This window comes from Hyaena hyaena, unplaced genomic scaffold, assembly GCF_003009895.1.
Source record: "Hyaena hyaena isolate Hyena2069 unplaced genomic scaffold, ASM300989v1 scaffold_171, whole genome shotgun sequence".
NCBI lineage: Eukaryota > Metazoa > Chordata > Mammalia > Carnivora > Hyaenidae > Hyaena > Hyaena hyaena.
Genome location: NW_024080803.1, coordinates 901,310 through 925,791, shown reverse-complemented (window position 1 = coordinate 925,791; position 24,482 = coordinate 901,310). Strand labels below are relative to the sequence as shown.

At 49.8% G+C, this 24,482-nt stretch overlaps 1 protein-coding gene and 1 long non-coding RNA gene across 5 annotated transcripts in view; one reads left to right on the top strand and one right to left on the bottom strand.

The window, feature by feature from the left end:
- Positions 1-24,003, bottom strand: part of FLI1 (Fli-1 proto-oncogene, ETS transcription factor) — a 130,688-nt gene extending 106,685 nt beyond the window's left edge. The window contains exons 1-2 of one of the 3 annotated variants that reach the window (XM_039240253.1): positions 23,977-24,003; positions 20,744-20,824 (exon numbers count right to left, since the gene is read on the bottom strand). In XM_039240253.1, coding sequence (XP_039096184.1) covers positions 20,744-20,782 — 39 coding nt within the window. In that variant the 5' untranslated portion in view covers positions 20,783-20,824; positions 23,977-24,003. Of the gene's footprint in view, positions 1-13,224; positions 13,429-14,743; positions 14,820-20,743; positions 20,825-23,976 lie in introns of those variants that run through there. The other 2 variants (XM_039240256.1, XM_039240254.1) reach the window with 2 other exon arrangements.
- LOC120237102 lies at positions 12,012-16,275 on the top strand. 2 transcript variants are annotated; one of them, XR_005529858.1, is made up of 4 exons: positions 12,012-12,156; positions 14,335-14,517; positions 14,739-14,895; positions 15,443-16,275. It is a non-coding gene; the product is annotated as an uncharacterized LOC120237102 (long non-coding RNA). The 2 variants fall into 2 exon arrangements; XR_005529857.1 differs by lacking the exon at positions 12,012-12,156 and having other exon boundaries at positions 13,999-14,517; positions 15,443-16,264.
- Positions 24,004-24,482: the final 479 nt, after the last annotated feature.

The window sequence follows — 24,482 nt, the reverse complement described above, 5'->3', positions numbered from 1 at the left end:
TGGGAAAATTCTCCACATGTCAATTTCCTGAAATGACATTTCCGAAAAAGTAGTCTGCTCTTTCTCCCTCCCCTTTCTAGAACAGTGCAGAAAGTACAGGCGCCCCTCAAGTTCTTGGTCCTGGAGAAGTCCTATGTTGCACCAAAGACCCTATTCTCTTATTGAGGAGAACTCCAAGGCTCATATAAAATTCTCTGCAGACAGGATTATCAGGGCTGGGGGAGCTGCAGGAGTTAACTCGTGGATCTGTGTTCTAGGATTCCTGATTGGTCACAAACCTGGTACGGGGCTATGGCAGAGTACAGTGCCTGGAAAAGAAAGGTGTGAGGCTCACACATGTACATGCAGTCCCTGCCTTCCCTCTGGCATTGCCAAAGCAGAGTATGTGAGGCTCAGTACCCTAGCCACGCCTGACCCTACTCTCACACATTCCTCTCACACCATATAGTTTCTGAGTTAGTTTCTCCTTTGAAATATCCTTTCCATCTATTTTCATCTAGAGATGATTGCACTGAGGATTGGGTTGGGAGAAATCAGTATGAATTAACAATGATGAATTAGCCTTCTCATCTTAGAAATATGGTGTTTGCCTGGGGAGCCACATTTCAGTTTCAATTTGTTTTCCATTTCAAATCTGCGATTTTTGGGGCGCCTGGCTGGCTGAGTTGGTTGAGCGTCTGACTTTGAGCGTCTGACTTCGGCTCAGGTCATGATCTCACAGCTCCGTGGGTTTGAGTCCCGCACTGGGCTCTGTGCTGACAGCTCAGAGCCTGGAGCCTGCTTCCGATTCTGTCTCTGTCTCTGTCTCTGTCTCTCTCTGCGCCTCTCCCAGTCATGTGCACTCTCTCTCTCTCTCTCAAGAATAAACATTAAAAAAAATTTTTTTAATCAGTGATCATTGTAAAAAAAAAAAATGGCTTTAGTAACATTTGGGTGGCTGCCTTACTGCTTAGGTGCCTAGCTGGTTTCTGTGCAAAGTGCCATCTCCAATCCCCTGGGAGTATTATACCGTCATAAGGAAATAAGATAGATGAACAAAGAAAGCATGAATTCATTAGGTCTTGATAACTTTGCTCCCAGGAACATATTTATGGCAAATGTGTTTGGGTGCATGAAGACCTGAGTTCTACTTTGAGTGTCTTTTGCCTGGTTCTTATCTTTAGACACATCACATCTTGAAGCCTCAATTATTTCTCCTGTGCAATGGCCTCTTACATTCTAAGAGTATCGGGGTGTGCTGTAAGTTGACGACCCGTGATATTTGCACTGGGCCATAGGACAGAGAAAACAACTAGTCCCCTTGGTAGTGTTCCCTATTACTCTGGATCGTGCCCACAGGTCTTTCAGAAATAATGTGCACATCAGGTGGTTAGGCCAAGTGGTAAGGAGTAAATGACATACTCCAGGCAAGCGAAGAAACCAACAGCCTCATCCCATTTTCTGGAATTTCTTCTTCAACTGATGTCAGTGACCCTTTGGATATACGTCAAAGCTTCTTTGCTTTAGATGCATGTTTCTAGAGTTAGAATTTCAAACATAGCTGGAATGAAATCTCTAAATAAGAGGGTTTCTTTCCTGACCCGTTATGCCAAATTAGGTTAACAAAAACCCTAAACACCGAGGTGTTCCAGGTAACTTTTGAAGCTGTGTACACGTCTATGGGGTCGGGGGGAGGTGTTAGTGAGGAGGATGGGTTAAATTTCCGCCTTAGAATGGAATCAAACTACAACTCGGAGGACTTCAAGTGGCTTGTGGACCCCTGATAATTGCACATGAGGTCCATCATGCTGCCGTACAGAATGCTGCGAGAGACTTGCAAAGACAGGCCCTCGGCCTTATGCATTGAGAATGAAAATTTCAACATAATAGGTTCTTCAGTGCGAAATTATGTTTGGTCCCAAGTATCCTTGGAGCTATGGTTTTCTTTGTTCTGCCAGAGGAAAAAGGAAATACATCAGGAAGCTGGGCCAGTCCACAGGAAGTCTCACTTGGGCTGATAAAAGGAACTGATGTGAGGTGGCTGTGGATGCAGTTATAAGTCAATCAGCCTTGAAATAACAAGAAATGCTATTCAGGAGAAACTGGAGCTGCAGTTAGCCTTTCTCGATGATTTCCTTTTAACCTTGCAAAACATTCCCTTCTTTGTGTTTTGCAGAAGCCCCAGATCTGTGTTTTTTTCCCCGAAGTGTGTATATCGGTGAAAGAGAATGAGAAGGAGATCAAGAATTACAACAGGAGAGAAAAGGAGAGGAGAAAAGGTAAGGAAGGAAAAGGAGGAAGCATTGTAAGTCAAAGAATACACAATTTTCTACCGAGCTACAAAACTCGGTCTTTTTTATCATCTCGTCGGGCCATTAAAGTAAAAGAGAACTTGGAGATTTCACAGTCACTTGCCTGCTGTCCAGTACACCTGCTAGAAAGATTGGGCAGAGACTCTTACCTGGGAAGAATCCCGGGCTTAGGCTTCTTGAGTAAAAGGTGGTAGAGAATTGAGATATGCCATGAATCTGACAAGTGCAGACTAAGGGTGGGGTCAGTTAGACTGACTAAATCAACAAAACTTACATGGTCTTCAATAGATGGTTAGATTTGGAGCTTAGACGTCATGGATGTATGTGTCAATCTGGGAACATATCACGGTGGCTAAGCTCTATAAGCTTTGTAGGCAAACGGGATTAGGTTCAAATCCTTGCTTTTCCACTGTCTACCTTTACGACTTTGGGTAAGTTACTCCACCTCTCCAAAATGGAAATAACACATACATTATCGGATTGATATAAGGATCAAAGGTGAGTATGTCTATAAAGGTTAAAACAGATATTGGCACATAGTAAGGTAGAGAAATAGCTTATTGTTTTTCTCATGACTCTGATTTCTCCCCCTTCCTCTTCATTGCTACCCCCTCTCAGATGGAAGGCGAGTGAGCCTCTTGCTCTTAAGTAAGAAGTAGGGAAAGACAGGCCTTGGCTAGGGCCATTGGGGTTCATGTGAAATAGTGGGTGATACAGTTTCAAACTGAATTGGGGCCTTTCGGGGTTGACTGTGTTTTTGCCCATAGCATAGCACCACTTCCTGTTTTAAGAAGAAGAAAAAAAGCCTTCCAGAAAACTCATTAAGAGGCTCAAAATTCTTCTTGGACATCAAATAAGTCCTCAAAAATATCATTTTTTTAAGAGTTAAGTGCAAATGAATCAAAACCAGATGAATTCAATTTCCCTTCAATTAAACAGGATTTTTTTTAAAAGTCCAGGGGAAAGGCGCTTGGGGCCAAATGTGTTTTGGGTTTTAAATGAGACCAAATTTTGGAAAAGAGTGTAAGACCCCATAGCAGAGTCAGGCCCTATTCTTAGTTTGCATTAATGCAAAGGGATTAGCACACAGCTCCAGTGTCACTTGGTAATAAAAACAACCAGCTCACAGAAATTCACAAAGCACCTCCTAAGAGCCACCAGCCTTCAACTGGCCTCAAAGATCACTCTAGAGTTTAGTCCCGAGATGGCAGAGAAGAGCCACATGGGCCCCAAAAGAACTTCTGTGAGAGGCTCAGTTATCCACGCCCCCAAATAAGCAATGGTTTTAAAGCCTGCCAGGGATCAGAGTTTTATGAGCAAGGGAACTCAAAGGAAAATTTGAAATTATACCCTCATTGGATACTCGAGAAAACATTTAACATGAGAAACTGTGCATGAATTTGGAAAGACTGAAGTGACTTGCCTAAGATCCTATCACTCATTTGGGGCAGAGCTGGGGCTAAAATTCAGGTCTCTGGATCCCAGAGACAATTTTTCCTCTGTATTCACTACAGGGTGGGACCTAAAAGTCTCTGAGATCAGCACATTTGGGTTAGAATGCTGGTGTCTGGCCCATTTTTTGATTATGTCTAAAGTCCCTCTTTATTTTTTACATCTTTTTTTTAATTAAAAAGTAATATATACTAGTGATTAAAAAAATCAAAGGCCACCTAAGTTTATAGTGTGAAAAATAAGAGTCTATTTCTCCCTGCCCAGAGGCAACCGCTGTTAATTGCCTTTTGCATATTCTTCCAGAAATTCTCTATGCATAATCATGCCTATGTGTGCATTTTCTGTGTATCTATGTATCTATGTATCTATGTATCTATCTATCTATCTATCTATCTATCTATCTATCTATCTATCTCTCTATCTAATCTATCATCTATCTATCTTTTTATTTATACAAAAAAGGGACCACACATTCTGTAACTTGTTTTTTTCATGTGACAATATACGTTAGGGAACATTCTAAATCAGCGTGTCTAGACAATTGTTGATTTTATTCCACATAACACTTGCCTGGTGTTTTCTGATATGCATCCTACATAACATTTTTAACAAGTTCCATGTTGATGGATATTTAGATTCTTTCCAATTTCTGCTATTACAATGGTACAATAAACTTAGTGTACATATATCTTTCATATCTGAGTGAACATGTCTGTAAGCTAAATTTTTAGAAATTGGAATTATTATCAGATTTCTGTAAATATTTAATGTCTCAATCGATGTTTCCAGTTCATGTGCCACCCAGAATGTACCAAGCTAGATTCCTCCCATGAGATAAGAGAGTGACATTTACCCTTGCTCTTTTTTTTTTTTTTTTTTTTTTGAGAGAGAGAGAGAGAGAAAATCTTAAGCAGGCTTCGCACCAGATGCGTGGCCTGAGTGGGGCTTCATTCCACAACCCTGGGATCATGAGTCAGATGCTCAACTGACTGAGCCACCCAGGTGCTCTTCCCATTCTTCTTTCTAGCACGAGGCATTATTAAGCTGTTTTAATCTTTGTTACACTGCACTCATAGGTGATAAATGTCAGAATTTCGTGATTTTCATTCGGATATCTTTATGCACATGCTTGAAATTCTTTTCATATGCCTATTGGCCATTTCTGTTTCTTTTTCTAGCATTGTCTATCGTAGCATTTTTGCCTACTTTTCCGCCAACTTGTCTTTTTCTTATTAGCTTGTAAAAAATCTTGTGTACTAGGACATTTGCCTTTTGTTTTATATCTATGAAATATTCTTCTTCAGCTTCTCATTTATCTTTGCACTTGATTTATGGTATTTTTCTCTGTGTTAAAATACATGTAGAGGACCTACAGTTGAGAAAGGGAGAAGAAGGCATCGTCTTCTTGGCAGAGGCCCTGGTTTTCCAAAACTGTCCATACAACAGACTAGTATCACCAAGAGCGAAGGGACAGTGGAAATTATAAACTAGATGTTACCACTGGGAACATGTACCTAAATTTCTTAATAGTAAAAAGCCACAAATAAGACTCCCCCAATGAATATTGCTGCTTTTGGAATCTCCAATAGTCAGAGCTTAGAATCCAGAAGCAAAAAAAGCTCTATTCTCTAGAAGTCTAGGAGAAATACTATAAGCATCATGTTCTTGTTCTTTTACGTGGAGGTCTGTTGAGCACTGTGCCTGGCCATATTACTCAATTTTGGGTTGAACGAATAAATGAAGGGAGTAAGAATTAAATGATCCATGCCTAAAGGCAAAATGACTCTTCAGGCATAAGAATTGAGGTTGATATATATGCATTTATAAAGACTGTAACAGCATGAGCTTAAAGACAACTCGCAAGCTGAGTAATTTTATAATAACAGCTGTTTACATTTCTGTCACATGAACAATAGTGCAAAATGGTTCATTCTTAGATCTTTTCACACCTAAAATCAATGAATACCCATATATGCAGACCCCACAACTCTGCTACTGGAATGTTAGATTCAGTAGACATGTGAAACCCACACGTGTCTAGAAACGCGAGATTAGAGCTCCCCTGACACCTGTAATTCTGGCCTCTTGCATGTGTGCACTGAGGTGTGACATAAGGTCTTTCATTACCTTGGACACATAGCACTGTCTGAGTAAATGGGCTCTGCTGTTGGGAAAATATTTCAGTTTTCCAGTCCACATTCTCTAGGAAGTAACTTGAAAAATTTACACACTCTGGGGTTTTGATCATGAGCTAAATGGCAAGTACATTGTTCCCCAAAGATGGGAACTATCTTAAATATGTTGGCATTTTGGTTCATTTTTGTAGTAATAAGCAATTCAGAAGGTGTTGTAAAGTGGAACTGAATGATCAGAAAAAGCATCTGAACACTTAATCTCTGATCCTGCTTGGAATGATGGCGCTAACCGAGTTTCTGGTCTGCTCGAGTGAAATATCAGTATTCCGAAATGAGGTGATAGGCATAATCAGACTCTGAAAGTATGTCAGACCTGTCTGAATTTCCATCGAAATTTGATTTGAGTCTCAGGGAAACAACCTTTCCTTTTGTCTCTTCGCAATTACTATCTGCTGACTCATTCTCAAAAGGAACTATAGTTGTACCCTAGGATAGATGGCCCCGTTGAAAAGACAGCTTGTGGTGAAATCTCTAGAACACTGAGAAAGAAGACACATTGACATCAGTGAAAGAAAAAAATCATATTTTTATGAGATCTGGTGAAATAGAGTCTCTTTGCTTTCCCTGACTCCATGTTTAATCAACAGATATCTTAAAAGATGGCTGATAGCATGGTTTGAGTCTCTCGCTGGCTTTCTAATCCTGTCAGCTACTCACTGCTTGTGGCCTCTGATAAGTGTTGGAGCCATTCCGTTCTCCACTTCCAAAGGAGTAGGATGAGGAGAGGAAGAGTTCGATTCTTAAGAGATTTGTACTCAGTCATCCCTCTCTTCAAAGTTTTGTGATTCCTCTTTTCTATACCTAAATTCTTTGTCACGGCATTGAAGGTTCTCCATGATCCAATTCCATCCAATCTTTCCACTTCTACCTTTTCCTTCACATGCACTCAACCCACCCAACCACCATGTCGCCAAAGTATTCCAATTTCTAAGAAAGTCCCTGAACCATATCATCTTGTGCAAGTTCCACCCACCCTTCAAAGCCAAGATCCAGGTCCACCTATGCCAACAGGCAGTGTGTATAGGAAAAGCAAGTATTGTGGAATCAGAAACCCTGCACTTGAAACCCAATTCTGTCCTCTATATTCTGTCATCTTAAATAGCTTACCTAATTGCCCCGAACTTTAATTTCTCCCATACAAAATGGAGACATGGTGGTATTATTTCCCATAGGGTTGTCAGAAGGATTAAAGGCAAGTGTTTATGCAAAAAGTGCTTTGTAAATAGAAGGGACCTTATAAATAACTATTGGTGTTGGGTCTTTCTGTGTCTGTCCAGTGGAAATTGCTCTTCCTCGAGGCTACTGTAACACTTACTGCTGTGCACGCACATGGCCCAGCCTCCTGCTCAGTCTCCAGAATAGTAGCCTTTTTGCCACTGGCCTTATATCTTGACAGCATTTCATTACCCTGCATTACACTCATGCAAAAGACCTTACTGATTTGCATGCTTACCAACCTGCATTAATATGACTAGCATCAGTTTATGATGCCACTGAGGCAAAGGTTACAGATTCTCATAAAGCCAGCCAGCTTCACACAGAAAAGGTTATTCCATAGATTGTCTAATTCTGTCAAACTTCCAAGATATTGGCTCCAAGGGTGACAATATGGGCATAGAAAAATCCCATCCACTCCCTCTGGGAAACATCTCAAAGGACACAGGCTACTGATGTTGGGTCTGTGAGGTCACTGGAAGAATCAGAGTGACGTCACTTAGTAATACCGCCCCACTGATGAACTGACACATGAATGGGAAGAGCACTATACATATAAATCATTAAAGCAACAGAAAGTAAAACAGAGGATAGTCTCCTGCAAGGAAAAGACACCTGCAAAGATCTGAGGTTACTAGAAAAGCTGTTATTCTGGTTGGTGATTTTATGAAATTGTTTGTGTGTGTGTTTGTGTACATAGTAGCCAATGTCCTTTGGCCCCTCTCAATTTGTCACAAAACAACAAGCCAAAGATAGAAAGACTGTTTTAACTACGGGCCAAAAAAAGAAAGTCATGTTATTCAAAACCAAACCAAACAAAACAAAAACATTATTCTGGACCTACATAATGTAGCTAATCGTCTAAAATGAATGAAAATAGTAGATTTTCAATTCTCACCCTAGATAGTTGGCCTGTACTCTGAAAACCTGTCTACCAAGCTTCAGACAGAGTAAGACTTCTTTCAGAGAGGACTAGCATGGCCTGAGTATTGACTTACAATTTGAGCATATTTTTTTGAAGTTTGAGGTCGGATAAAGGCCTTGGTCCATTAGAAATCTTGCCTGGTGATTCATCATCATGAAAATTTTCCCAACTTTTTTCCCCCCCAGGCAACTCAGTACTAGCGTCAGACTACTGTTAGATTTCTAGAAAATAGACTTGGTTTAAATTAACCACTTTTTAAAAACCAATGCCAACTTAACTGGTTGACCCCAAACAGACGCAGCCATTGAAATCTGAAATCTTATTTAACGTAGTTGGTTTTCAAGACCTACTTACTACACCGTCTGAAAGATGAGTCTGTGGGGCATATTGCAATGCATCTGAATATATTTTACTTAAACAGTCAAACATTCAATTATTAAAAGAATTGAAATAGGAATTCAGCCCACCTGCCTCCAGTCTGTAGAGGGGCCTGTTGCCTATTTAAGCAAAATACTTTACTTTTTGTACAAAAAGTAAGAGAAGGATTTATTTTGGAAAACCATAATTTAAAAATCCTATCTGAAAATTCAAACTTTTTTTTTTAAGTACAGATGTAATTCAAGACAGTAGTGATACATTTTTCATTAAATAACAGAAATATCTTTAGTTCGAAGTGCCAGATTCTTCGTGAGTTTTCTTTTAAAGCCTTCTCTCCCTGTCTTTCTCTGTCTCCCTCTCTCACACACACCCACTGCCTCTGGGATTCCATAACTCATGATAGTGTAATGAAAGCAAATGAAATCTTCATGCTGTAGTGGAAAGAACACTAGACTGAGGGTTAGGCTCCCTGATTTCTCATCTTGACTGTGTCAGGAGTTAGCTGTGTGATCTTAGATCATTCATTAAATAATTCTGGGCCTCAGTTTCCCCACCCATAGAATGAGCATATCGAGCTCAGTAATCTGGAAAGTTCTAAAGTAGCAAACCTGTAAACTTGAATTTGAATGGCAGCAGAAGTGGAAGGAAGATTTTTGTAGGAATTACTCACAAACAAAACGGGATTCACCATTTTGGTAATTACCTGAGTTAAAAACACAAAAAACAAAACAACAACAACAAAAAACATTTGATACGGGACAGATAAACTGACAAAGGCTATCTGGCCTGAAGTCCTCATGAACCCAGGAGATAGACAGGAAGGTTAAAAGGTGGTGGTGGCCGGGGAGGGGGTGGGAGGGGCAGTTCACTCTTCAAAGTAAAGGCAGCATCCCTTTCTGAGGGCAGAAGTGAAGTCTTTGTTCCCAAATGTTCCTCACTCCGTTGATTCCTCCTGATGCCATCCTGAAGTTTCCCGATTGGATAAGGACTATCCTGTCAGCGATGACCTATCCCCCTGACTCTGTCTGCCACATTGGTCTCTCTGCTGGTTTTCGGAGGCCAGCGCTGACCCCAAGCTATCCTTCCCTTTTGTTTCCCCATGATTTAAGGGTTGTATAGTGCTGCATTTTCCTGAGGTAAGGATGAAACCTGATAGTTTCTCTGCTCGACTGTGACTTTATTGACGTATCCTCCCTGACTATTCTGGCTGATAACGGCCATATCACTTTCTATCCCCTAACCCGCTTCATTGTTCTTCAGAAGGGGTATCACCCCTGGACTTAGAATTATTTAGTTACGTGTCTGCCACCTCTACTACAGTATACATTCCAGTAGGTTCTTGATACCTGTTTTATCCCCAACACGGAAAGCAGAGCTTTAGAACGTAATAGAGGCATGCCTAATATTATATTATTATTAACATTATGTTGAATTAATAAAATATGGATTATGGTATATCCAGACCTATGATCTAATTCTGACCAATCGATCCCCACAAGCCCTATCCCCAAGGAGAAATTCAGCTCATATACATTCAGCTAAGGTACTAAACTTGATTCAATCCTTCCTCTGATCTCTGGCAAGGGAGAACATCACCCCCATTTTATAGATGAGGAAACTGACATTCAAGGAACCGAGATGCCTTGCTGTAGGGCACACAGTAAGTGCATACCACTTGAGAATGAACTCAGGTTTTTTGACTTCGAGTCTGCTGTGGACTTCCCTGCTTCACTGGCCGTGTCTGCACCTTCTTTCATCGTTTCACCACCTTTAATGGGACCATGGGCATTGCATCTGGCTTTCCTCGATGGAATAATTAGATTCAACTGAAGACTGCATAAAACTAAGATACAGGTTTTGAAACCAGGTCATCTCTTGAGCAGCAACCAGTATCACGTGATTTTCAACACTGATAATATCACTGTGGGGAGCAGGGGTGGGGTAGGTGTTGTTTAATATTGCCGGTTAACTTGTCTGTGCCAAAAGAAGAGTGGAATGGCTCCTGGAAATTTTGGTATTCCTAATGTGATGCTCAGAGTCTTCCCAGGAGACATTCTTGGACAGGAGAAGATAACACAGCACAGAAGGACTTATACCAAGGGCAGCAAGATTAAGATTTTGAAATCACACCGAGTTGTAAAAATGATGCCCAAAATAAAAACCTTCTGCAAAGAAATCCAGACTCCCCTGCATCCTGGCATCGTTAGTGCTGAGACCCAGAGGTATTTTGAAATATAGACGTGCCTTACATTTGAGAAAGAAATATGCAGGTGCATAAAAGTCACATTCCAGAATTACTCAAAGATGATTTGTCAAGGTCACTCAAACTGGGAACCCACATTCTAGATTTCTGTCTACAGACCTCAATCTGTATATAACTAGATTCTGTGAACATGCAGGTACATGTCCTTATGAGAGCATATAATGTGATATATTAGGAAGAAAGGATTGGAAAGATACTGCCGTACAGGTAAGTTCTTCTGACTATTTCATCTGTACAAAGATTTTGAAGTTCAGATGGGTCTAAGGGGCTGTGCACTCTCACATGGAGACCAAAATCCACTGGCCTCCCCTATGTCCACTGTCCCCTGCAAAGCCAGGGTTGGAATCATTTCGGGAATACGGGCTGGGGAACATCAAGATCCAAAGGTCACACTGGAACAGGAAACTGTGACTTTCACACAATTTAAATACCAAAGTATATACTGACAACTCAATCCTTCAGAATTTGGGACACCAAAGATAACTTTGAAAGCCACTGCTCCGTGGGTGGGTCTGCATAGCCAGGTCCCCTGGACAAGGGACAAGCATGCTACTGAGAAGGGTTTGGAGGGGCTCCCAGGCTCCCACCACCCACATGATAAAGAAGACCTTTACTTCCATCCTTAGCATGCAGCTCCAGGGTCTTGGTCTAAGTCTGTTGTCACTGCCTGCCATGCCAATCCCTGTGTGTGTATCTAGAGAGGTTAGCACATCCTGGGTACACAGACCACAGCTTCCTCCATTTGCTCAGGGCCTTAGAGGTCTGAGCATCATGGAGCTATTGCTTCACTTCTCCTTAGGGTGTCCACATCAAGACCCTGGAGCCATCTTACCAACCTTCCGGATCAGAGGCAGTGCTTCTGGGTATGTGCTAGTGTCCTAAGGAGAGACAGTTTTCTAGAGTGGAACATCCTTTTACCAAACCAAAGACACACACACACTTGCGTGCACAAGCCCGCAGGAAGAGAAACACGCACAAATAACCAGTGGCCACCTCCACCCTCGCTCTAGGGACACTCCTCACCCCACACACTTTGAATTGGAGGAATCCAGCCTCACATAGACTCCCCTTAACCAAGTACAACCAGTTATCGCCTCTCCAGATTTTCAAGTTCCTTCTGTTGGTGCCTTTTACCTAAGTCAGCATGTTTCAAACTTTCAGAAAAGAAAAGAAAAAAAAAAAAAAACCTTAGAAAATAAAAACCACTACTCCACCCAAATGATAAAAATCTCTTCAATTCTCCAAGCACAACATCTTAGTCTCCTTTTAACTCAGCACTGAGCGAGGAGTTGATTCCTTTGGGTTCTGGGGAATGGCGGGCTCTGCCAGTCCCCAGCTCACCAGCCTAATAGTTTTTCCAGACTGACTCCTGCTTGGTGTTGCGGGACAGCCTGGAAGCCGACTCCGGGTCTCATTCATTGCTCTCGGCCCTCTAAGGTCAGTCATTTAGGGGGTGTCCCTCCTCTCTGCTCCCGGCCCCACTTCCCGCTTTCAGAAGGCGCAGGCAGTCAACACTCCCGAAGTCTGACTCGCAACCCAGACCCTCAGCCATCCCTTTGGGCTGCATTTTGCAAGACCCGGGCGCGAGGTGTGGGGTGAGGGTAGGAGGGGGGTGGATTTGGCAGGGCGGTCGCCGGGGCCGTCCGCTCAGAGCCGGCCACCGAAGGAGGAGCGGCTCTGCAGGGCGCGGGACCCTCTTCGGGCAACCGTGGGGCCAGCCCTTCCCCCGGAGTCGGCGCACGCCGGGGCGCGGAGAGCCTGGGCCGGGGGAAGGGGAGCGGCGCGGACCCGGGCTGCAGAGAGACCCCCTGCCGGCGGAGCGCCGAGGCCCGCCCGTCAGTCCCGGGGAGCCGGCAGCGCCGAGCGCCGAGCGGGCAACACAAACACCAAGAGGAAGGGAAACCAGCCCGCGCTGACATGTAAACAGGGGCTTCCATCTGGAGGAGCCCGCTCAGACAGACCCCGCAAACACACTCCCCTGCACCCCGATCCGCCGCAACCCATCCACTTGCCCGCCCCAGGGCCCTCCAGGCGGGGACCCGACCTGGTGGCGGCTGCAACTCCCGCCCCCGTTGCCTTCGGCCTCCGGTAAGAAGCAGCCGACCGCCAGGCGAGTGTCCAGCGCCGGGGTAAGGCTCCCAGCTTGCCCAAAGGGACCGGTGGACCCGGAGGTCTCCGGCCCCCGCCTTGGATCTGCGCCCGGGGTCCCCACGTTTTACGCGAACCCCCGCCCGCAGCCCGGCCCGCAGCACGTAGGAGCGGGCCGGACGCGGCTTTGGGACAAGGGGTGCGGGGGAGCCCGCTGTCTGTCGTGAACCCGGAGGGTCGCGCCCGCGAGTGAGACTCGCCGCCCGAGCGCGGGAGGAGACGGCGCGAAGCCGGGGCACGGAAGGAAGGGAGAGTGGCCACGTCTTCCGGGACCCCGGCGCCCGGCGCCAAGCCCGCCCGCTGCCCCGCCGCCCCGGCCGGCCCCGCCGCTCCCGCGCCCACCGCCCAGTCGCTTACCTTAATAGTCCCGTCCATTTGGCCAAGTCTGCAGCCGAGCCCCCCAATATTCCACACATTGACCCGGTTACAGCCTGACCTCGCAGCCCCTTCGGATTAGCCCGGCGCGGCCTCCCTGGCGCCCTGGGCCCTCCCTGCGTGCCCCCCACGAGCGCCCTGCCCTCGCTCCCCTGTGCACGTTTGTTGTTGTAGCGGAGCGAAAAAGAGACAGTTAACCGGATGAAACTTTTTTTTCAGCTAATTTTGGGAAGTGACTTCACTTTGCGAATCGGGGAGGAAGTCCTATCTCTCTCTCTCTCTCTCTCTCTCTCTCTCTCTCTGTCTCGCGCTCTCCTCTCTCTTCTCTCCCCTCTGCTCTCTCCCTCGTCTTCCCTCCCCCCACACCCCCTCTTCCTCCCCTTTGCTGGTCCTGCTTTTCGCATCACACACACTATATAAATATACCCGGAGATGCCCAGATACATTCAGGCGCAGCGCACACAGGATACTTGCTCCTGGGAGATAAGAGAGAGCTGGGAACAATGCCGGGGTCCACGCCCGGCGCCCGCGCCCTGATTCTCGAAGTCTGCACCCCCACCCCCAACACCTTCCCCCAAAGTCCAAAACCAAACGCCTTTGGCCTCCTTCCTTTTCCCGGGGCCTTTGGCCGAAGGTGGCCCTCCTGACTCATTCACTTTCCGTTTCTTCCCACAGATACGTTCATTAATGCTTTTTCCAGCCAGAGTCAAACTTATGGGGGGGTGGGGGGTGGGCACTTTACTCGGGCTGGGGATAACCTGGAGCCTACTGCCAGGAAGATCCGGACTCAGACCGAAGCAAACTAACCATTAAAAAAAAAAAAAAAAAAAATGCATGCAGTGGGAATTTTTCCACTCGGGCCCTCGGCTGCCGAGTCGCGGCAGACTCCGGGAGCGATGCACCCGCGGACGCCGACTCGGGGCGGTTTCGGAAGGACCCCACCGTCGGGGGCGCGGACTAGCTCCCAGCGCATTGTTAGCAGAAGGGCGCCCTCCGGACGAAGCGCCTACACCCTTTGCTCCTGGAGAGCTCCCGGAGCCCGCCCAGGGCCGGGACCCGCGCACCGTAGGCCACCTCTCCCCGCCTTTTTAGGGTCCAACCCCTCGCACTTCACCTGACCAGACAAGTCCCAGCGCTCCGCCAGAGCCGCCTATGCAATGCGACTCCGAGCCCCAAGAAACCAACACGACCGCAGGATGTTCCCTCCACACTGGTCAACAGGTCTGCAGAGCGCAGCACTCAAGATCGCGGCACAGACTCAGACTTGCCCCTCGGGTGAGCCCCCGGGGTTAGTGCTCGGGACCGTCATCCCCACCCAGCCGTGAGGCCAGCCGGCTTTCGGCCCGCCTTGTCGGTCCCCGACACCCGGAGACATCCCCCGAACCCTCCGGTTGGGGCAGCCTCAGGAGCCCGGGCGCAGCGAGGGGACCCCCCCCCCAAACCTCCTCCCCCAGGCGCTCTCGGCCTGACTCCCTTCTCCCCAACCTCCAAAACAGGTTACCTTGTCCACGCTCTCCAGACCACGCTTTGGACTTTTTCACTTTTATTTAAGAGTCCACCCGGGGAAAGAGGGAAAAAAAAAATCCAGAGGAGATCCGAGTCAATTGGAAAGAAAAAAAAAAAAATCAAAGGGTATCCACAGCGGCGAAAAAGGTGACTTATTTAATTCTTTATTTCTTCTGGAGCAATTGAGCCAGAAAGCTAGCTCGCCTCCCTCCCTCCCTCCCCCCACCCCCTCTCGAAATTAGTCTCATCAATTCAGCTCCAATTTTGGGTTCGAATACAGACGCGGGTCTGAACGTGACCAGACCTGGAGCGGCGGGTGCAGCCTGCCAGCAATTGAGACTCGGTGTGCGTATGGGGGAGTGGGGTGGGGGTGGGGTGGGGGTGGGATGGGGGCCGGGCCGACCCCCCCCCCACCTCCTGTCTGCTTCTCAATCCAGGGGTCTGCTCCGGGGCTCCCCTGGGACCGCCACATCTGGTTACCGCTAGCGGGGTCAGTCCCCCCCTTTGCCTGGGGCCACCAGTTCTGGAGTTCAATTAAAAGAAATCAGGCTTAACCCTTTCCTCCCCTAGGCAGGCCGCCTGCCCTCTCACTCTTCCCTTCAGTTTTTCCACATGCTTTCCAGAGAGGAAAGAGGTTAAAGGGAAAGGAAGAATGAATTACATCCTTTCAAACCCCAAATTGTTTCCTTTTCAGCCCAGACTCTGCCGACTTTCAAACGACAACAGGGCTTTCAAGAGGGTGCGGGGAGACCGCTTCCCACCCGGACCTGCCAGAAACCGGGCACCCCCAGCCACATTGCCCCTCTTTCAGGCAGAAGGGATTCCAACTCCACCACCGGAGGCCCCCTTCCGGGTCCTGGGCAAACACTGAGGTTGCTAATGGCCACCCCACACGGCAGGCTGCTCCCCCTTCCTGATGCACTCCTTCTAGAGCTTGAGAAGGCACCACTATGGCAAAAATGTTGGCTAGGTCTCTCTTCCCAACTTCTATTGGGCCTGACAATGATCATATTATCTTCACTGCACTTATCAGTAGAGTCACCCCAGTAAGCCACGCACCCCCAATTCCCTGTAGCCACAGCTGCCTCTCCCATTGGGAGTTGCTCAATATGCAACTAGATTCAACTGAGGACTTGCCCTCGTGTTTTAACTGTAGAGCTCAATAGCACTTTCTGTTTCTCCCTGGAAAACCAAAGCTCTGGCAATTTCTTATTTTTGAAGATGGGGGAGGGGGGCAAGAGCTGAGGCTCTCTGAGGCATTGGCACAACTGTCACCCCTTTGTGACCGACTGGCACCACTGCCATGCCTTTTGCTATTTCCCAGCCCCTCCATGAAGAGCTCCTGATCATTCATAAGGTCTTCCACCCAGGAAGGAGAATCCACCCCCACCCCCAACTGGGAACAGCAGCTCTCTGAGGGATTCGAGACTCCCTCCACCCTATACTGACACTCTGGTGGGCAAATTTGCCCCACTTACATAACTCTGGGTTTGCCTCCCAGCTCCTGCTGCTGCTTCTATTTTAAATCCCGAAGGGGGAAAAAAAGCCCTAACCAAACACAACAGTAAACAAGTCTGCCCTGTTTCATGTGGTTACCACCAGACATCTGGAAAGATGGTTTGATCCTGGCAGCTCACATTGTTTTCACGAGCAGCCAAAGAGAATATTTCGAATGTTTGCATTGAGACAAATTGATAGAGAGCCTGTGGTGAAGCCTGCTACAAATGAAATCTGTCTTTGAGCTGGGGAGGTGAAACTCCTCCCCTTCTCTCCGCTCTCCCTCCCCTTCTCTCTCCCCTTTCTTCCTTTCTCTCTCCCTTCTCCCCCTCTCCCTCCTCCAGGCATAGCCAGGGACTGGTTACCCCAGCCTACACACTCGCACACACCCTCTCTCCTGGCTCACCAGAGACTGTCCTGCCTGCCTTTCCCAGACTGGGCAGGACTGGTGACCAGTGGCCGGTGCCTGCTACCGCCGGTGCCCATTCCAGCAGCCCCGGACCGACTTCCAAGTCAGGGAGCACACACACACACACAGCCAAGGCTGCGGGGCCAGCACTGAAAACAAAAGCTCTCAAGTGGGGGGCCAACAGAAAAACTCACCACACATTTCTAAGCCCAGGGTCACGGACAGAAAGCACGCACACGGCGGCGAATATTTAGGAAACATGTGGATTTTGAGCATTTTCGCTGGAACTTTCGTGGGATGACTTGCCTCGCACCATACGCACTTGACAGTATTTTCAAACATGCGGAAGTCCTGCTTCCCCCGGGAGGGGAGCGGCTGGGTGAAACGTGTCTTGGCTCTCTCAATGTCAGCCCTTTTGACCCGGTCAAGGCTTTCCAGACGCGACTTCCTGGGCTTCTTTGGTCCCAGCCCAGGTTGGGGGGGGGGGGGGGAGGACGCGACACTCGGAGCCGGGTCCCCGGGGTGCCTCCGGACCCGGGGACTGCTCCGTCCCTTGAAGCCCCGAAAGATGCCAGGCCTGGCACCGGCTCTCGGGCGGATCCTTTCCCCTGCGTCCTCCCTCCTCTCCCCCGCCCCTCCAGTCCGGCGGCGGCCTCGGCGGGTATTCGAGCTGGCAAGGGGCGGGGGGGGGGGGGGGGGGGGGGGGGGGGGGGGGGGGGGGGGGGAGAGGCGGGGGCGCGGGGGAGGGACGGGCGAGCGAGCGCCAAAACTCCAGACTGCACAACTGCAGCTTCAAGTGTCTGGCCCCTCGCTCGAGGCCATAATTAATTTGAGATTTATTTTTATTGGAGAACTCGAGTCTCGTCTGACCTTAGCCAAACAAGGCAGCTCGAGCCGCCCCTGGATGCGCTTGAATGCCGGGGAATATTTCTGCAGGAAGGCTCTGCAGGCGCGCCTGCTTTGAATTTGTTTCTCAGACTTCATCTACGCACAGATTGAAGGAAGATTTAGAGCCTCTGCTCGCCCTGCCCGCTCCCCACGCTCGTTCTTGCCTTAGCGCCAAGCGGGTTCCAAACGCTACGTGGGAGGCCGCGGCGGCGGGAGGGCCGGGGGCCGGCGGGCCAGGCTGGGGGAGGGTCTCTGCGCCCCGGGCCCGAGGCGCTCGGAGGAGGCCGGGTCCCCAGACCACGCGGCGTCGACGCGGAAACCCCAAGGGAGTCCCAGGCCGACCAGAGAGCGCAGGCTCACAAGAGGTGGAGACCAGCCGGGTGCCGGGACTCTCACCCAGCCGCCGCGCCTAGACTGGGGCCTGGGGGTTGGAGGGGGCGGGGGAGGAGGGAGAATTTCATCCCCTCCAATCTCTGGCCGCCCCAACCGGCATTTATTCTAAGTACAGACCTGTGTCCTTGAAACCCCGCTGCAGGACCCGTCGGCCAGACGCTGCCCCTGGGCCGCGCCGCGGTGAACATTCTGGGGCCACAAGCCTCCTTTGGTCTCGTGTGAGGGGTGGGTGTCTCTTCCAGCATAAGGCAGGGGCTGAACCAGGGTAGGTGGTGGGGGAGTGAGAGCATGGAGTCTGGAAGATTCGCTAAGGGGGGGAGTGCAGGACCCTGACCGTCTCCGCGAGGCAGGCGAGGGGCCTTCGGAATTGTGCTCCTCGCGCTGCTATCGACTGCGATTTGCACAGCACGGGGCCAGGATTACACGCCGGTCTCATGCGTGCTCCACCCCGTATCTGCAAGTGGAACGTCCAGGTTGAAAGCTTCACTGGGGGCCAGGCTCCCAGGGTTGGAATTCTGGCTCTGCACTTAGCCAGCTCTGTAGGCTTGAACAAGTTCCTTAACCGCTCTGTGCCTCAGTGCCTTCATCTGTACGTTGGTGTCATAATAGGACCTACCCCTCGGAGGGCTATTTGCCTGGCAGTCCGCACAATTCTGTTATTATTTGTATCTTGGCTCCGCCCCTCAAAAGCTGGGTTACGTTAAGCTCTCAATACCTCGGTTTGTCATCTGCAAAATGGATTACCTCCTAGTGTTGTTATTAATATTAAATGAGTTAGTATAAATCCAATGCTTAGAACAGGGCCTGGAAAATGTAAGGGGTACCTTGACGGTACCACCATTATTCATCTACTGAGTGTTATTGTCTTAAAGAGTCACTCGTGTTCTTCTCTCCTTTCCCTTGCTCTTTCCAACCTCAGAGCCACCCTAAGTGCTCTCTGCGGATGGCTCCCTGAGCACTCGGGGTTCTCAGAGCCCAGATCGCTGCGGGGGGACTGAGCACCCTTGGCTGCCGGCCCCGCGCAGCTCCAGGCTCCGGGCTTGGGCGCCTGAGCTCTTGGTGTTTGTCAACAACCTCAGAGCCGGGGGCCGGACGCGCAAGGGCAGGGGCTTGGCAGCCGGGGACTGTTTGTGCCCCTCTGGCAAATGGTCGGTGTAGGGAGCCGGCGGAACAGACCCAAGATTGTCCCTGCCACGCAGACCTCTCGCCGCCTTCAATGCACCCCTTTGTGCAACAATACAAACTTTGTGGCTGCTGAAAAATCCATTTTTCCCCCTTGAAAAGAGCTCCTGCGGCGAGCGGCTCCTTTGGCTGCCCACAGCTCCTGGACGGCCGCCCCCCTCCCCCTGCTCCCCACTGCGGACCGCTCCGCTCTCCTGGGCCCGTTTGCTTTCTCTCCGACTCTTGGCCTGAGTCAGTCTCCTGGGCTCCCACTTGCCCCTCTAGGGTTCGTCATCCCTGAGGTTTGGGATCTCCGAGTGTGTGCAGAACGGGGGATGGGGTGGGAGGGGCGGCTGGGTGGGAGAGAGACCGCAGCTCCCCCGCCCCGGGGCCACTTGCCGTGCTCCGCGCCCGGCTGCCAGCGAGAGCTCCCGGCGCGTCAGGAGCTGGGAGTGGCGGTGGTGGGAGGGGTCACAGCCTGCCTAACCTCTCGGGAAGCCTGGACCCAACGAGCCCCAGCGCGCTTTAGACTCCCGGGGTCTGCTCTGCCACGGCCTGCGGGCCATCCGTCCAGCCATCCACTCACTGGTTGCCGGTACACGGATGCGCTTATTTGCCATTCATTCCGGCCTCCTTAAAGTGACTCTAAAACTCCTGTAGACCTTGGGAAGGGGTGGGAATCGGGAATGCTACCTCGTGTCAACAAATTTCCCCTTAGGGAAATGGGAGGAGGGCTGGACGCAAAAGTGGCGCTCCCTCGTGGAGGTGGCCACGTGCCGGCAGACTGACCCACACTGCGGTGGCCTCGGCGGATGCGGGCGGGAGCTCAGCTCGCGCACTCGGGTGGGGGTGGGGACCTCAGGGGCGGGGCTTCAGGGAGGAGGGGGCGGGACCTGAGGGGTAGGTTTTCGGAACCTCGGTGGGCCCCTCCTCCTCCTCCGAACTGGGACTGCGACTCAGACTGTCCCGGGCTCCGGGCTGCTACCCGGAAGGAAGGAGGTCGCGCCTGGGTCCCAACCCCGGCCACCCTCAGCCCCGCCCCGCTGGCGGATTTTCATGTAAACGTGCAACGCAGATGTCCTGGCCTCGGTTTGTTTACATTCTTGGGAACTGTTGTGAGTGAAAAAAAAGTTCTATATGCTGTCAAATGCAGCAGGCTGCTCTATGCAGGGCGGGTGTGGCCAAGAAAGGTGGGCTTGAGGATTCACAGGGCGTCGAACCGGTGGGAGAAGCGCGTCGCAGTCGCACACACCCGTGTACACACGCCCACAGGCTCCCATGCACACTCCCCAGTACACGCAGACCCGTAATTTGAAATGTGCTGTGCGCCCGCGGCGCGAGCGCGGGACCCACTGGGACCCGATCCTGGCTGGCAGGTCCGCGGACTGGCATCTCGGCTTCCCTGCCCAGCGTTCACCACGCTCACCCACTTCCAGGGTCCCGAACAGTGCCTACCGAGAGCTCTCCTCCCCAGTCAAGGATTCCCGAGGGTCTGCGCCACCCTCATTCGGTCGGGAGCGCCCCCGGCTCCAGATCCACCCGCGGAGCCCTCCACCCCTTTTCCCGGGGGAAGCGGGGAGGTGCCACAGGCCCGGTGGCAGAAGGGCTGGGGGTCATTACCTGTTTAAAGACGCTGTCATGTCTTACCTTGACGTAAGACGACGTGTCGGGGACTGTCTGAAACATCCTCGGTTGGTGAGGAAGGGTCGGGAAGGCCCAAGAGCCAACCTGGGTGGGAGGAACCTCAGTCACCCAGAGTACGACCCGGGTGAGACGGTGAGGGGTGAGGGTGGAGGAGGGTGATGGAGGCCGGGTGGCTCGGATCGCCCGGGGTCGGAAAGGGAGGATCCCAGTGGTCGGTACTGGGAACCAGTCCTGCGCCTCAGTCTCCCGACTACAGGCTCAGGGCTGGCGACGGCTGAGAGCCGGCTCACGAAGACATTGGGTCTCTTCCTTACAGTCCCCTAACCCTCCTCTACCCACAATCGGAGACACCCGCTTCCCACCCTGACTCCAGGCTGGGCTAGTTTTACACCTAGGACACAGGGGTCCCTCAGAGCCAGAAGAGAGAACCCTGCCCTGGTCGGGGTAGCTCTCCCCACAGATGCAGCCGGAAGCCCCAAGGAACAGATATTTACAGAGCTGCCAGGCTTGGGCCCTCAGGCCCTTCTGCCTGGCTCCCCAACCACTCCCCAACTCCACCAGCGACCAGCTGCCCCTCTCTTCCTTGCTAGTGGACCGCTTGGGGAGGAAGACTGGCTGAAGGTTCTGGAAGTCTAGGGAGGCCCTTTCCTCAGCCCCAGCTTCTTAAAGAAACCAGTTTTGAGGGCAGAGACAAAGACGATGAGTGACATAGCCTCATTTCTAGTGGCGGGGAAGATGGTGTGTGAAGTCTGAATATTTAGCCTGGCTGCCCGGTGCAACCGCCCCCCCTACCCCCCAGGATGCCAGGTGCCTCTGGGTGAGTCTCTCCCTGCCTTGCTAAATGCGGCGGTCATCTCTCCACTCTTCCCTTCCTTCTCTTAAGCCATCTTTAACGTGGCAGCGTGCAGCTTCTCCGGCAGCCAATGTGTTTCTGATAAAGCACTTTTCTCCCCACTAACAAATTCCAGCTTCTGGCTCCTGAAGCCACAAAACACACACACACACACACACACACACACACACACACACACACAGGCCAGTTCAGGGGCCAGGTATGTTCCTTTGGATACCGGATTCCCATTCCCTTCCTCTATCCTCTTCCTTAGAGTGTCCCCCATTTTCTTTGAAAATTGGAGTGAAATTTGCAAGAAAAGTGAGAGGGAGGGGGGAAAGGAGAAAAAACAAAGTCCCTCCCCTGTGAGAACGAGAGAGAAAGAGTTCCAGAAAGCCTCCCATTTCCCTGCTGCAGCTGGAGTAGGCAGCCCGGTAGAGAGAGAGGCTGACTCCAGCCCTGACTCTCCTCAGAGATCCCCCCACACACGAACACTCACCTTAGACACCCCTGTCTGTTCAGCCAGTGGGAGCGGAACTCCAGCAACACTCCAGGGTGTCTGAGTTCTGGGTGCTAATTCTCTGCTATCAGAGCGCCCTGAGATCCTTGGTGCCGGATTAAACCTGCGGGCCAGCCGGAGTCAAACTGTGCCTTTCTTCTCAGGACATCCAGCAAGCCCGCGTCAGTCGCGGCACAAGCCTGGGGGCTGTAGGAGCCGCGCGCTCCTCTGTCTGTGCGCCCCGCCGCTTTCCTCTCTGCCGCCTCTCCTGGCCCTCTTCATCCCACTCCCCCTTCCTCTCTCTTTTCCCGTCTTTTAATTTGATTTCCGTTTTCTTATCAATATTTCAACTGCTGTCTGATGAATTGTTCTAATAGACAGCCACCCATGTGCCCCTACCTGCTTTTCCAGAAACCTCCCGGTGTTGCTAGGAAATGTCAAGGAACACTAGAAACCACACACATGTCACAAATGTAAAGCCCAGAGGAGACATCGGGACCCAGGCCTTCTTTCATTTGATGCTTTAGTTTTAAATGATTGCTATGCAAATAGTTATTCCTAGGACTTAAACAGTATGAGTGAAGTCCTCTTTGATTTTTCAAGCCCTGAAGTTTGTCTTTCTTAAAGATTATCTTTCCCTTTATGTGGACCTTCCCTGAACACCTCTTTTTCTGACCTGCGTTTTTCCAGGCAGCATCTGAAAGAGCAAGGTGATTTGCAAATGTCAGAGAAACAACTCTATTATGGAGTTTTAATTTTAAAAAACACAACATGTAACAACACCCTCGCTAAGGAGTCATTTCTGGGTCCTCAAATTTGTGTGTGTGTGTTTTAATTTTGGAATGTTGCTCATTTCTTCACTTCAAGACGTGGCCTTGAGTGGGGCTCAGATTTCTTCGTCTGTGCTCACATTTTCTCTTTTAGTTGCCCAGTCCAGGGCCATTCACCACAAAACAGCCCTCCCTGGCGGGTGGTTTTCATACCCTGGAGCTGCTCCTGAGTCGCCAGTAACCAGGAGCTTGGCACCAGAACCCCCCCACCCCAACACTTGGCAAAGACCAAAAGCAGATGAACTTGGGTGGGGAGAGGGAGAAGCGGGGGGGAGGAGGGGTGACAGGTAAAGGTTGAGAGTGTGTCAGTTTATAAGAACAAACCCACAGCTTTGTGTACCTCTGAGAATTAGCCTCAGTTGCTCAAACTTTGTTCTTTCTTAGGTACCCAGACCCCTGACTGTTTTGGTTCTGGACACTGAGAAAATCAATTTAGTACCTGCTCCCTTTTCTCCGCCTCCCCACTCCATACCTCCCAACTGGCTCTGGAAATTTCTGACCAAGAGCAATTGCTAGGATTCCATTTCTGGAGAAAGCACACTTATCACCCAGATCTCCCCACGTGGGGGGTATGAAGACTGGCGGCAGGGTTATTCATTATTTCCTTCTCAACAATATCCCGATTTTTCTCTCCGTCCCTCCCCCAAAGCTCAACATATTGAAACATTTTGCTGCTTAATAAGAGCAGCCGGGAGAGCTGGGAGGTGAAAGGCCAGCCTGGGACCGTGACTGGGGCTGCCTGGGCTCGGGGCTTATGGCCAGGCTGCCCCCTCCCAGCACATTCCTGACCATTGCTTAGGAAAACAAGCCGGGCTTGGGGAGGGGAGGGGACTGAAGTACAAGAGTCGGTGCCCCCATATTTTTGTTCCTGGGATTCATGGAGAGTCCTCTCGCCTCCCAAAGGGAGCAAACACTATTCCAAACAACCACAAATAAAACAGAAGGTGCTCCCTCATCCTGCACCGATGTCGTGCATTTTAAAGAGAGGTTCTTTTCAGGGAAGTTGGAAGTTTGAAAATGAGGGCCTCAGCTATGTTAGAGGAGATGAGTACTAAACAAATTGTCTAATTAATACCTCACCATCCAGATGAAGTTTTTCCAGCCTTGGTCTTCCATCATTTTCTTTTCATCTCCGTCTCCTTTCTTTTCTTGGAGGGGACTTCTAAGAGATCACTTCGGTACTTTCTCCAGATTTCACAGGTGTTACCATAGATTTTAAATTCTTTCTTCTTTATGTGTCACAGTTGCTATCATATCCTTATTTGTAGACCTATCTATCTGAGGTTTGGCCCTCTTCATTTGACTGTAAGCTTCTTGAAGGCAGGCATTGAGTTTGTTTTGTTCACTGCAGAATACCAGTGTCCACGTGGAAACCGACAGGCAGAGAAGTGGAGCAGTGATTTAACTACATCTCTTCTTTGTGAACCATAAGGAAAGAAGGGAAAAGGAAACATACACAACAAAACCGTCTCATTGTTATTAAGGGAAAACTGACAGGAACAGTTCCCCTGAGTATACTGATTCATTTTCTGCTTTTCCGGGTTGCATGAAATCAGTGCTCATGTGTTGGCTTCCTTTTCA